This window comes from Neofelis nebulosa, chromosome 7, assembly GCF_028018385.1.
Source record: "Neofelis nebulosa isolate mNeoNeb1 chromosome 7, mNeoNeb1.pri, whole genome shotgun sequence".
Taxonomy (NCBI): domain Eukaryota; kingdom Metazoa; phylum Chordata; class Mammalia; order Carnivora; family Felidae; genus Neofelis; species Neofelis nebulosa.
Window position 1 is genome coordinate 106,523,068 of NC_080788.1, and position 14,481 is coordinate 106,537,548.

General features: G+C 38.7%; 1 protein-coding gene across 9 annotated transcripts in view; it reads left to right on the forward strand.

Moving 5' to 3' along the window:
- KIAA0586 (KIAA0586 ortholog) overlaps positions 1 to 5,925 on the forward strand; it is a 113,931-nt gene extending 108,006 nt beyond the window's left edge. For all 9 annotated transcript variants that reach the window (XM_058739169.1, XM_058739173.1, XM_058739168.1 and 6 more), the window contains one exon: positions 5,580 to 5,925. In XM_058739169.1, the coding sequence (XP_058595152.1) occupies positions 5,580 to 5,636 (57 nt within the window). In that variant the 3' untranslated portion in view covers positions 5,637 to 5,925. The remainder of the gene's footprint in view (positions 1 to 5,579) is intronic.
- Positions 5,926 to 14,481: the final 8,556 nt, after the last annotated feature.

Here is a 14,481-nt window from a genome sequence, read left to right on the forward strand (position 1 = left end):
ATGAGTTCGAACTCTGCATCTGGATCTGCGCTAACAGTGCAGAGCCTATTTGGGATTCTCTCTCTCTCTCTCTCTCTCTCTCTCTCTCTGTTCCTCCCCCACTTGTGCTCACACACACACTCTCTCTCTCAAAATAAATAAATAACTTTTAAAAATCCTGTATTATTACTTGTATTACTTAGAATAAATTAGTTTTAACTTTTCTGTTCCTTAGTCTTAGAAATCCAATATCAAACAAAATTTCTTTATGAATTTTAAATATTATTAAAGCAAAAATAATTGAATTTCAAACATCTAAAAGATATATTAAAATATGTCTTAGGAAGCTTCAAATACACCGTCTGACTCAATGGTATCCCAGCTTAAGTGTATGCCAAGTTAAATGACGTACATGGAATCAAGGAGTAGTCTCTTTAAAAAAAAAAACTCTGAAAACAGCTGTTGAAACAATTACATCATAGAGTAACGACATGACTGTGGAAATTTTTAAAGTCAAACTTTAAAAGCATCAAACTACATTTAATATAGGTAGAAAATTTATGTTTGATTTAATGATGATTTATTAAGATATGATGTCTTTTTTCTTTTAAAAAAAATTAAATTCTGTGAGGACCATAACTGGATATGAAGGTTACTGCTTTTGCCTGGTAACAGTCATCAAAGCGATTTTTAAAAATGCTCCCCGTCTAAAAGTTCTCTTTTAAAGTTCAAAATGACTGTTTAACCTGTGTAAATGAACACTTCAAAAAGTCTTTCCAAAATGCACATTTACAAACACTTTAGATAAAATGGTGCATTTTATTGACTCAACTCATTGACTAACACACAATTACTAGAGTTGAAATAGCATAACTATTTGGAGGTCTTCTGGAGCTATGGGGTTTTTTCTTAGTGCATTTCACTGAAACATTTGTAATCCCCTCTAAAGCAGATTGCCTTTTTCATTCCATCCTGAGGGCCACTGCCTCTTAGGATAGTTGTTTTCAGTTATGTAAAAGTAAGAGCTAATCCATTTTGAGTGCTTTCTATGTGCCAGCACTATACAGAACACTGTGTGTGCATTATCTCATTTAATCCTCATAAACCCCCCACTCCTGAAGAAGGTACTCTTATCTTTAAAAGATGAGGAAACTAGGGTTTGCAGAAGTTACATAACTTTCCCAGAGTCTGTTATCACTCACTACCCCTCTTAGCCATCACCTATTTTTCTTTATAGCACTTACCACCTCCTGACATGTTCTATGTTTATTTCCTTACTTGTTTGCCATTTGCCCTACACTCAGCTGGAAGGTGGTGGCAGTGAGATCAGAGCTTTTGTTTTCTTCACTGCTGAAATCTCTAGAATCTGGAATGGTCCCTGGCACATAGTCAGTGCTCAGTCGATATTTGTTGACTGGATAGATGGATGAGCCCAGCTCTGCCCTATTCCAGAAGCCTCACACTGACAATTTGGATGGGACAGTTCCCAAGTGACTGGACAGTAGATCTCATTTGGGCCCCAGACTTGACCTATCATAAAGGGACTTGAAAGCTTGAAATGTCATCACTGCTCCTCTCCTTGCCTGCCCCTCCCATTGCATATTACATCAATGGGATTTATTTTAACCACCTTTATTTTTTTTTTTTTTTTTTTTTTCAACGTTTTTTATTTATTTTTGGGACAGAGAGAGACAGAGCATGAACGGGGGAGGGGCAGAGAGAGAGGGAGACACAGAATCGGAAACAGGCTCCAGGCTCTGAGCCATCAGCCCAGAGCCTGACGCGGGGCTCGAACTCACGGACCGCGAGATCGTGACCTGGGTGAAGTCGGACGCTTAACCGACTGCGCCACCCAGGCGCCCCTATTTTAACCACCTTTAAAAGTTATATATTTTGGGTAATGAAGATACTTGATACAGGACAAAAAGCAATGAGTTACCTCAGCGCTGCCAGTTATGAATTAATTAGATGAATTATAGTAGACTTTTTTTTTTTTTTTGAAAACCATCTGTTACTTTGTGTGACTCTTCATTCTTGGGTCTCTTTCTACTTACCTCTCTGACATTCCCTTTTGTTTTTCTTTATTTTCTCTTCTTTCACCTTTCTTTGTCCTTCCTTATAGTTTTGTCTTCATTTCCCTTCTCTATTTTCTCTCCTAGGTGATTACTGTTCTCATTACTCTAGTTATTTTTTCTATATAGATGACTGCTAATTCTGTCTCTAAAACTGCCTTACAGTCTTTGGCACCTTTGATTCCAGTTGCCTGCTGGAAAAGTGCATTCACACATCTTACAGGCATCCACACTCATCAGGTATATAACTAATCCCAGTATCTCCACACCTCTGTATACCACCGTAGCCTCAAGCTTGTTTGTGTTCTTCTTACTGCCTGCCTTAGTCAACTAACCCTGTAACTGCAGAGCCATACTCAATTCTTTATTAGTTCTGAGTCTCTCTCCAAAATACCTCTTTCCACTGGCAAGTATCAGTTTTTACATGGACCATTTCCATAGATCTCTCTCCTCCCTCCTTATTTTCCACGCAGCTGTTGGAATTCTCTTTTCTAAACTGCATCTGGTCATCTTACTTCTCTGTTCAGAATCTTTTGTGACTCATCATCATTTACAGAACTTGACCCTGACCTTCCTTTACCGCCTTTCTCTCTCACCATTCCTCCAATCCCATCAATACTTGGACAGCAGAACAGAGTTCCTTTAACATGCTGACTTTACATGGACTTAATTTTGTTCTCTTTTCCTTTTTCTTTTAAATCCTACTTCAACTGCTACTTCGACTTCATTTAAACTAAGTATCACTATACATGTCTGTCGCCACTCCTAGGTTATGAGCTTCTTGAGGATGAGGACTATTTCTTTTTCATCTGTGAATCTCTCAGCACCATCTCAGCTCCATACATACAGTAGGCTAGTAGAGATGTTTAGCTAGTGAGAGTATGGTTTGAAAAAACCCACTTTAATGTCTCTGTCTGTCTCTCAGAATTGCTGTCAGGATGAAAGAAGATGATGGGAACAAGATCTTTGTAAAATTTTGAATTGCTGTGTAAATATGAGGCATTAACTACGAAAAATAGCATAACTTTGTAGTGGCTGCAAATTTAATATGTTCTCTGAGACTTGTAAATTTCTTCAAGATCCGAAAAAAAAAATAGTTATAGCTCTTGTTACATCATTGAGCAATTTAATCAGTAATTTACTGCACATAATAGAAAATAAAGGTACATATAAAGCAGTTTTGTGACATCAGATAACAGAGAAAAGAAGAATATCTGGTATCAGTGTGGTTTTTGACAGGTATGCAAGTAACTAAAGGAATGGATTTTTTCTGACTAATTGGGGGAAGATAACATTGAACATTGGGCTGAAAATTAATTTTGCTTTTGGCTTTAGTTATGCTCTATGTTAGTTTTTACTTTATTGAGGAAGTAAGCTCTGATTTTAGATACTTCTCTTGGTTTTGTGCACACTGAATATGGAGGCCGACACTGGGCTCAATCCCATAACCTTGGGATCATGACCTGAGCCAAAACCAAGAGTCAGACGATCAACCGATTGAGCCACCCAGGTGCCCCTTTTGATCTTTTTCAAAAGCGGTTCTTATTGTGTCTTAATTTTAGTTTTTATCATATCCCGACAAAGCTAAATTTCAAAAAGTCTTTTCTTATGTAAAAATTTATTCTATTTAAGTTGACATCAAAATTGTTTTCTTCTTAAAAGATTATACTATGGTATTACAGTTTATGATGTTGCCATAATGATGCCAAGTCTTATTACCTTACCCTCTTTTATTAAAAAAAAAAAAATGAATTCGACACAAGTAACAAAAAGGAATGGCATAATATTGAAAGCCTTTATAAGACTTCCTAAAATGAAAGGGATTTGGCTTTTACAAGTATTCCAATTTTCTTGGACAGCTGTGATTGAGTCATCATTGAAATCTCCAGAACTCTACTTTTACTGTGGTCCCTATAAAAATGTAACAGAGAATCCACTTTACTACTGTGAAAACTATGTGAAAAATATAAAGGAGCTTTAGAAAAATGACTACGACTCTTGGCTCACAGATTTCTCTAAGATTGTTAAAGATAATGTGTTTTTAAGACACTTATTATTCTTAGGTATATATGGTAAGGCCATAAAATTTGAAACAAGGATCTTTGTGGTCTTAAATAATACCAAGTTGGCATTCTTCATATTCTTAGGCAGTGTGCTTTAAACGTAAAGAAGCGAATTAGGGTATAGGCAGATAGACGACATTTACAGTCAAATCTGGATTGTTTTTTTTTTTTAACATACTAATGAATTCTTCATCCCCGACTGGGTCTCTTCTGCCACCAGCTAGCTTCTATATTGCCTCCCGCTAGTCTCAATCCACGGAGTGGAAGCTTTCTTCTGTATTTGGCTAAATGTAGAGATAATGAAGAAAAGTCTGTTTTACAGGGAAAAATGCTTTCCAAAGTCAAATGTCAATGATATTTGAATGATCACTTTATTATTTCTTCTTTTGACGTTGCTTTCCTTCTATCAGTTCTGTTAGCTAATAGCACAGCACTCTTAGACACTCAGAAATGAGCATTAATGACATGAGTTGAGTGTCCATTTTTTAGGAGTAGGAAAAAGAGTGAAGTGCCTTGGAAACCTTTGACTTCAGATGGTTTTCAGATGGTTCACGTCATGGCTTTAAAAAAAAAATCACGTTCTTTTTGTAACTTTAATAGCAAACCCTTATTTTAGGGCTGTTCCAGTGTGTTTTTGAATTGGGCTTCGTGGTTTACTTGATGGTAATAGTAGTGATAGTACTATATTAAATAGTACCATCCAGTGGTGCTGGTAACTTTTAGTTTTTGAGCACTCACTAAGTGCCGAGCTCTGTTGTCAAGCTCTTTACTGAGACTATTCTATCCTCATTACACGCTGCAAGGTCGGTACTATTAACATAGGAGAACTGAAATTCTGAGTGCTGAAACATTTTGCCAAGGTTACTCAGTCAGTAAGAGGGTAGGTCTAGGCTCTCACCCTACTTGGTCTTTTGGCATTTGGGTACTGTCTTAGTCCACTCTGGCTGTCATAACAAAACACTACCAACCAGGTGGCTTATAAACAACAGAAATTTTATTTCTCACAGTTCTGGAGGCCAGGGGTCCAAAATCAAGTCGCCTCTTCCTGGTTCATAGTGATTGCCTTCTCATGGTGGAAGGGGCTAACAGGCTCTCTTTTATAAATCCCATTTGTGAGGGCTGCACCCTCATGATCTAAGTACCTCCCAAGCCCCCACCTCCTAATACTATGACTATAGTGTAGTCACGTCAGGCATTAAAATTTCACCATATGAATGTTGCGGGGGAGGGCATAAAAGTTGAGATTGTAACATACTTTTATAATGTTGTCTATAATTGTCTAGGGGTGGGAGCGGAAAGAAGGAAGGTGTGGTTCATTTCGGACAAGTTCTGAGCTCCTTGAGAAAAGAAATGACCTCATATGCAATCCTTGTTTTGATCCCCCCGTATTATTTAAGAAAGTTTAAAACACATAAATGCTCAGGACATGCTTATTTAGCTGAATGGGTTTCTCCTTTTTTTACAGGTGGTAAAACAGTCCCACTTTTCACTTCACAGACGTCACCTGCCAAGATGTCTGTGACGCTGCCCTCGGTGAAGCCGGAGGACTGCTCTCAGTCTCTGAGCGTTAGCAACGTCCAGGGGGACACGGAGTCCTCAGGAGCAGATACCTTCTGAAAGGGAAGTGAGAACAAGCACAATACTTGTGCCACTGGTTTTGAAGTCATTTTTCTCTGGCGTAAAACCATGTCTCCCGACTATTTTGGTTTTTGAGCATATTCTGAAAAATGATTTCTAATTTTTTGTTAAAGTAAAAAGCATAATTTGGGTACTTCAGTAAAATTTTTAAATAAAGTAATTTAAAATATGAATCATTGTGAGTCTGAGTTATTTCTTAGAATCCTGAGGCAGCATGGAATAGTGGACAGAGCATGACTTTTGACATCTAAGAATTTATTCTGTGGGTATAATTATCTCTAATTATGAAATGATGTTACTCAAGGCTGTTCATACCAATTTTTTAATAACCAAAAATAATTGGCAGCAATCTAATGCCTATCAATAAGAGCCTAACTAAAAAAGTGATGGCAAATCTATACAATGGAATACTATGTAGTACAAAAAAGAATCGTAAAATGTTTATGTGTCGATGTGGAATTGTCTCTGAGAAATATTGTTAAAATGAAAAAAAACTGTGTCGTTCAAAATGGGGTGGGGAAGAATCCAAATAGATGGTGTGTACACACACATAAACTCACATACATATATTTGCTTATGTATGCATTAAATATCCTTGGAAGAATACATGAGAAACTGCTGTTTGTCTCCAGGGACAGGGATTGAGTAGCTAGGTGATAAGCTCATTGATGGAGTCAAGGATGACTGAAGCCTCTGTGTATTTAAACTTCAGTTGTGACAGGAAAAAATTATGAGTGCGGTTTGCTTTTTATATACCTTATAAACCTTTCTACTTTTGAAACCTGTGAAATGTGATTAGATTACCTTTCAAAGCACGAATCTATACAATTAAAAGAAAGCAAAAGGGTAACTTTGAAATACATAGGTCCCGGTTCCGCTTTCTTTATGCTCTATGATAGGGGCACCTTAGCCCCTTCTTCATGGCTGCCCGGGTAAATGGGCTTAATACTTGTGTTGCAGGATAATGGGGATTATCGATAATGTTGGGAGTGGTGTTCAGCACAGTGCCTGGCACCAGATAAGAGCTCAGTCATGGTAGGTGTCATTATCTGGAGGAATTTAAGCATCTTGCACTAGAGGGTAAGCTCAATGAGAGGGGTTGCCTAGGATTAGCAAAAAAGAAAACTCGTCTCCCTGAACATTTTTTTTTCTTTCACAGCTGAAGGTCAAACACACGGTAAGCATGGTCATCCTTGACTTTCCTCAGCATTTTTCTAGGTTACTTAGTGGGTCTCAGCCCTGGCTGCACATTAGAGCCTCTGGGAGCTTTAAAAATGCCTGCGTTGTGTTCTCAGGGATTCTGATCTCCTCGATCTGGGATAGGGCCTGAGCATTGGTATTCAAAAATAAAAAAGACCTTCCCAGGTGATTAAAATGTATATTCAAGGTTAAGAACTACTCAAGAGCAATAAAGAATTCCTTAATCTTCTAGTAGGGTCCACTGCCTGGAGAATTTAGGAAGAGTTGGAGGATTTCTTCTCAATGAAGACAGAAGCTGCAAGAACGCATGGAAATGGGTCAGCCTTCTGCACACGTTTCTTTTTTTTTTTTAATTATTTATTTATTTTTAAGACAGAGAGAGACAGAGCATGAGTGGGGATGGTGCAGAGAGAGAAGGAGAGAGACACAGAATCTGAAGCAGGCTCCAGGCTCCAGCCTGATGCAGGGCTTGAACTCACGAACCGCGAGATCATGACCTGAGCTGAAGTCGGATGCTCAACCGACTGAGCCACCCGGGCACCCCCGCACACGTTTCTTATATCAGATCCTCAAGCTTCTCTCAGATATTTGGTTACTGAAATGCTTTTTAGGTTTCACTTTAGAACCTATTTTTCTTTGGAATAACCTTTTGGACAGTTCTGCTTGTAATGGTTCCCATTAAACAAATAGAAGAAAAATGCTATTCTCTGGATCATAATTCATATTTGACATTCATCTACAAATCTCTGGATTGGGTGAACACTACTTAATTTTAAACATTACCCCCCGGCTTCTGGTTTTTACAGCTTCTTTTTGAGAAGGATGTTTTTGAATTTTAGCAAAAGCATTTTTTAAAGGTGTTGGTAGTTTTACCCCTCTAACTGTAGGAAACTCGGCTTTTCTAAATTTTAAGGTAGAGGTATAATCTTTTATTTATTCCATTCCTTGTTACGTGAACTTTTCAAGTAAAAAAGTTCAAGTTTCGTGTCTGCTCATCAGTATTTTTTTTTATGGGATTATTTCTGGCTAGTGTTACTCTGTATATTCCTCTCCCACCACCTCAAACCTTTTGGAATAACCTATGTGTGTAAAGTAAATTAAATGGCATTTTTGATGCTCTAAGCTTTGAAAAACTTCACTTTATAATTTCCAACTTCTAGAATGAACGTTTCAGGAGACATGCTACTAAGAGGCAGACTCTGTCAAGATCAAGGCTGTGAATATTGCTGGGCTTACGTGCCTTAACACCAGGATAGCAGGCATACAAAATGTTCCCTTGGTATACATCCTAAAATAAATTTGCTTTTTGTGCACACTAACAGAATCGTACATAAATGTTTTGATTTTCAAAAGATGATTAGCTCAGTGTATTTCTTATCACTTGCCTAGTCCTGGTCTCTTAATTTTGCTTTTTAAATGCTAAACATGTATTTAGATCAGTTTTATTGCTTTTCTAATAAAAACTCAAAACATTTTTCTATCAAATTAATGAAATAGTTCATGGTGGATTACCATCCCTAATCCAAGAATAATTCTGCTGTTGAAACATTTTTATCTTTTAAAAAATTGCCCTGATGCTCTGGTATTTCCTAATAGATGAGTAACTTGAACAATAGTCGGGGGCCGAATCCTTAGTATTTCTGTGATATTGCTGAGAAATCCCACGGAAATACTGCTTTCTACCATATGTTCCTATGTGTGCTGTTTAACAAAAATTAACTATGAAGAGCATTGGGCATGCAGTGTGGTAACAATACTTATGGACCAGGCTGGGCAGCCATATAAGGATTTGTCATCCTAGGGTATGAAGGTTGAACACAACCTTCTAGATTCTTCTAATATAGAATCATCATTTAGTCATCACACTTCGGTTGCCCTCTTAAAGACTATCTTGAAAATGCATTGGAAAAAGACAAACAGGATTATTATTATGAGAAATCCCATCATTATAGTTGTAGAAAAGTTCAGAAGGCCAGTTTTTTTCATGTGACCTAGCCCATGCCGGGAGAATAGATTCCAAGTCTCAGACTGTCAAACCTTTGAGAATAATCAGCATGTGTCTGTCTTTTCTAAAGACATTTTTTTTTTCTTGTCCTGAAGTGTTTACCTAGAAACAATAGGAAATATAGCCAGAGTGCAGATGCCCCCCGTTGTGAGGCCAATAAATATTGTAAAACTGTGTAATGGTCCATTAATTGCCAAGGGAGCAAGCAAATCAAAGCTCTTTTCCTGGGTCTCTGTGATGTGTATGGTCTCATTTTTAATTTCAGCCATTGTGAAGGATAAGTCCCTGATGCATCTCTCGAATTCAGGGAGCCCTAACCAAGGTAAAATCCCTTCAAACTCCTCTAACTTCTGGAAGGTCACTCCTTTGAGACCTCTGAAGAGACCCAGATGGTCGGAACTAAACAGGATTTAAAACTTCGTAGTAGCCAGTAAGAAATCCCAAGAACAGTGTACACAGAAGTCACAGATAAAGAGCAGGCCTGGAGCTACATAATTGATATGATCTATACATAGAGTTGAAAGTGTATGTCTTTTCCCCTGAATTATGATGACAGTGGTAACTCTTTCAGTCGACACTTTGTAGCATACTTTTTCTGAACAAGGGCATTTTTCCTTTCTATGTTTCACAAGGTGTTACCTTAAGAGTATGTAAGTTGTAACATAGGAGGTATTTCTACTGTTGTTGTATGGGATTTCTCGGTGAGCTTGCTGTGTATTTTTATTTCCTTTGGTCATTTTCTCCAACAGTTGCATGGGTCCTGAAAGTACCATAGACACCCAGGATTATTTGAAGAGCTGATTGATTTTGCTCTTTGGATAAAATATTGGCTGTGTATAATTCTATAGAGCAACTGGCCTGAGTGTCTGGGTCTGGAAATATTTGCTGTATGTTCTAAAGTATAGAGATGATGTTCAGATCTTATCCTTGATGGGGTTGTTTGCCAGCATTAAAGCAGAGGTGTTCCCATGATTTGAGTGACCTCTGGAGTTCAAAATGGGTAACAGGTTCAGTAAGGGGTCAGTTTAGCAGAGGAGGCCGTGGTTTGATCATTCTCAGAAACAAGGTAAAGGAAATGAAGAAAAGCAGAGTTATAGAGAATATAGAAAAGGAAAGCAGTAGCCCATAGTTACACATTAACAATCTTACAAGGAAGTCAGTCACTTTAATTGGGCATAAAAAAAAAAGTTCTGTTTTTGTTTCATTGTCGTGGGTGGAATTGGCACTTCCAAAGTCATCTCCTTGATCTGAAGGTCTCACGTAAGCTGTTTGTGCCTTGAAGCCATCTGCCTTGGGAAGTTTTTCCAGTTAGCCTCAACTTGTAGTCAGTCACTCATGGGAGTGGAAGTTGGTCTGAGTTGGAAGTTCATTTTCTTTCTTTTTTTTTTAATTTTTTTTTCACGTTTATTTATTTTTGAGACAGAGAGAGACAGAGCATGAACGGGTGAGAGTCAGAGAGAGAGAGAGGGAGACACAGAATCTGAAACAAGCTCCAAGGCTCTGAGCTGTCAGCACAGAGCCCGGTGCGGGGCTTGAACTCACGGACCGCGAGATCATGACCTGAGCCGAAGTCGGACGCTTAACCAACTGAGCCACCCAGGTGCCCCTGGAAGTTCATTTTCATTATGACATATTAACCCCCGAGTGGACTGTTCCAACTGTTGTCAATAGGGCCTAAAACGCCTCCTTCTGGTAATGTTCTAAAGCATTTTTGCATCTGTATCACTGTGTTTGCAAAACAAACCACCCCAAAACTAGGTGGCTTAAAGCAACCATTTATATATTCGTAACTCTGTGGATGAGAAATTTGGCTGAGCTCAGCGGGGACAGATTGGCCCTGCTCCTCTTGATGCTGTCAGGTCACACGCATGCATTTACACTGTTAGTAGTTGATGGCCTCACTCTCATGCCTGGTAGCAAGGCAACGCAGGTATCTGGGCCATGTGTCTCATCATATAGCAGGCTAGCCTGAGCTCATTCACACGGTGTTGGTGTGAGGGTTCCTAAGAGCAGCAAGAGAGGGTGAGTTCTGATGTGCAAGCAGTTTGCAAGCCTCTGCTTACATCATGATGTTAAGGCCCTGTTGGCCAAGCAAGTCACATGTCCAAGCCCAGACTCAGAGAGTAGAGAAATAGACTCTGTCTCTCTGTCTCTCTGTCTCTCTGTCTGTCTCTCTCTCTCTAGGAAGATCTGCACAGTCACAGATAAAGGAGCATACATGTGGGAAGAATTTGTGGCCATTTTTGCAATTTAACGCACACTGATGGCTTTTCTAGCAGACCTGGCCACTGTGCTAGAAGTTATATAAAGATTTAGGTGATGTCTCTTTCAAAAAGGTGGCTTGTACGTGTTGAGGATACGATGATATTCCAGATAAGCTGCTGACAATATTTAGCTAAGTCTGCCTGCAACAAAAGACAGTAACAGGTGGAGTTCTCAATCGCTTAGGGCATCTTGTCCCGGGGAGATGATTGTGTGGCCATTAACACTAGTGACAGAACATTAGGCTAAACCAGATTAAGAATTTTTGATAGTTTAGAACCAGTGTCAGTAAGTTTTCTCAGTAATGGGCCAGGTTAGTTAACATCATATAGGCTTTGCAGGCCACATGTGGTTGCTGTCACATGTTCTTTTTTCTTCTTTGCTTTTAATTTTTTTTTAACGTTTATTTATTTTGAGAGAGAGAGAGAGTGCAAGGGGAGGGGCAAAGAGGGAGGGAGACACAGAATCTAAAGCAGGCTCCAGGCTCTGAGCTGGCAGCACAGAGCCCGACGCAGGGCTCGAACCCACAAACCGGGAGATCGTGACCCGAGCCGAAGTCAGATAGATGCTTAACCCACTGAGCCACCCAGGCGCCCCTCTTCTTTTTTTTTTTTTTTTTTTTTAAAGAAGCTTTTAAAACATGCAAAAACTTTTATTTATTTTTTTATTTTATTTTTTATTTTTTGCTCATGGACCATATGAAAACAGTATGCAGGTCAGATTTATCCCATAGTCGTAGCTAGTCAATTCCAGATTGAGGCAAGTTTTAGCTTCAGATCTCATTTGTTCTTTCTATCATTGGTGAATGGAGAGTAAAGTTTTTGTGTTAGGAGAGAAATCCTGCAGAGTTCCTGTATTACTGTTACAGTGAAATGAGTTCCTTACCCACTGGATAGGAGAGTAGGAATTCCCTGTGAATTCCCTAGAACACAAAGTCTAGCATTATTTCCCTTCTGTAATATCAGCAGCTTTTCAAGGAACGGTTTTTATTCATCCTGAAAATGTACAGACTATTGATGATATATATTTATTGCCTGAAAACTGGGTAGTTGTATAAAATCCATTGATAATGCTCACAGGGTCTTGAGGAGTTTCTGTATCTTGTTTTGCCTTTTCAGGCTTACCTGGGTTATATTAGTTATAGGTAAGACATGATTCTGCCAATTCCTGGTGAAATTTTGAAGAACGTATTTTGTTAGGTATTTACTGTGGAACTTCATTAGATTCTCTCATTATGCAAACAATCATGGGGCAATTTAATTAGCCTCCATAGATGGGTCGTGGTCCTCCTGAGCAGCTGTTTGGAGATTGCCAGAACCTATCTTTATGGAGAATATGTCCTTGTAATTGCCAATATTGCTTTGCAGAAAAGGTTGGGTTGATTGTTATGAGTCACTGATAGCCTGTCTAAAATGAGCCAATTTTCTTTCCAAGTTTAGTGGAAAGTATAGTTGGGATAATAAAAGCTGCTCATTTAGCACATGAATTAATAAGAGTGTTCCTGAGTTTCTGGGATAATATGTTGCTGTGTCTACCCTAACGATGTATTTTTTAAAATATTGAATAGATTTAATGAATCGTTAATACCTTTACCATTTTTGATCAAAGTACCTTAAGGAGTAAAAATAAGTACACCTTGTTTCCATAACCTCCCAAAGCTATGAGTGATTCAAAATTCATATTTACTCTATGTTTAATGTTTACCATTTTTTCTTTTGCCAGAGTGCAAAGTCAAGTTGTAGTTAGTTCATCTACTTGGGCAGATGGAACATTAAGCAAGGGAGCAGCTTTGGTAGCTGCGTGTTCAGTGGTGACAGCGTATCTTGCACAGGAAATGCCTTTGTCATTTTTAAGATAAGAGCCGTCTACAAATAGTACTAAATCAGGATTAGGATTTGACCTGGCCATTCTGTGTGTATAGTTCTTACTTTTTGCCAAAGTATATAATTTATACAGAAAAGTACTAGTAGTGAGAGCTCATTTAATTTTCATGTGTGTATATATACCTCTGCATAGAGACAGAACATTTCCTAGCACCTCAGAAGGTTCCTTTCTGCCCCCTTCCCAGTCAAAACACACCCCTCCTCATCTGGAGGTAACCACCATTCTGACTTAAAAAAAAAAAAGTTTATTTATTTCTTTTGAGAGAGCAAGCAAGTGTGAGCAGGGGAGGGGCAGAGAGAGAGGGAGAGAATCCCAAGCAGGCTCCGTGTTCTCAGCGTAGGGCCTGATACAGGCCTCGAACTCACGAACCGTGAGATCATGACCTGTGCTGAAATCAAGAGTCGGACGCTTAACCAGCTGAGCCACCCAGATGCCCCCCACCATTCTGACTTTTATCACCATCAGTAAGTTCTGCTTATTTTTGAATGTAAGTGGAATCATATAGTATGTACTAATTTCTTATTGGCTTCTTGTGTGAAATATAATGTCTGTGAGATCCATACATGTTTTTGCATGTATCAATAGTTTGTTTAATTTTTTATTGCCATGTGGCATTCCATTGTATAAATATTCCTCAGTCTATTCATTCTACTGTTGATGGACATCTGGGTTGTTGCTACTCTTTGCTATGAACAAAGCTGCTCTGAATATTATTGTATATTTATTTTGGTGGACAGATGCACTAATTTCTTTTGGGTATATTTCTGTGTAATAGGGCAGGCATGTGTTTAGCTTTAATAGGACCTAGGCATTCTTTATGCTGAAGGTACCATTAAAAGTCATGGATTCCTTTTCATCTAGAAGGGGTAGTAAGTGGTGTGATTAAAATGTGAATGGTGTTAAATTGAGGTGTGCAAAGTGGGTAATAGAAGGATTTCATAGTCGGTATAACATAATTAGCTGACAGAGAAAACCTGAGTGTTGCCTAGAAGTATCGGGATTGCTTGGCAGGTGGAATGTGGAGTTTGTGTAGAAGTCAGCATTAATCAGCCTAGTGTAGAAGCTTTGGTCAGTTAGTCACTGCTGCCCCCATATGGGTATATTGTATACCCATACAGGATGGGTATATTGTAGCTACCAGATCAAGAGATTTGTTCAGATAGGGAATAAACTTCTGGTGTGAACCTCTGCCCAATTAACACTCCCCATCAGGCAGTCTTGTCTTTCCTGAACAATTGGAGAGGAAGGGTCACAGTTAGGGATATGCGAAGTATAGAGTTCTATCTTAGCATCCCATGGGAATGCTTCTGAACTCGTGTCTTGGTAAGCTCTTCTAAGGGTAATCCTGAAAATACTCTCAGTTGTCTTTGAGTTGGGA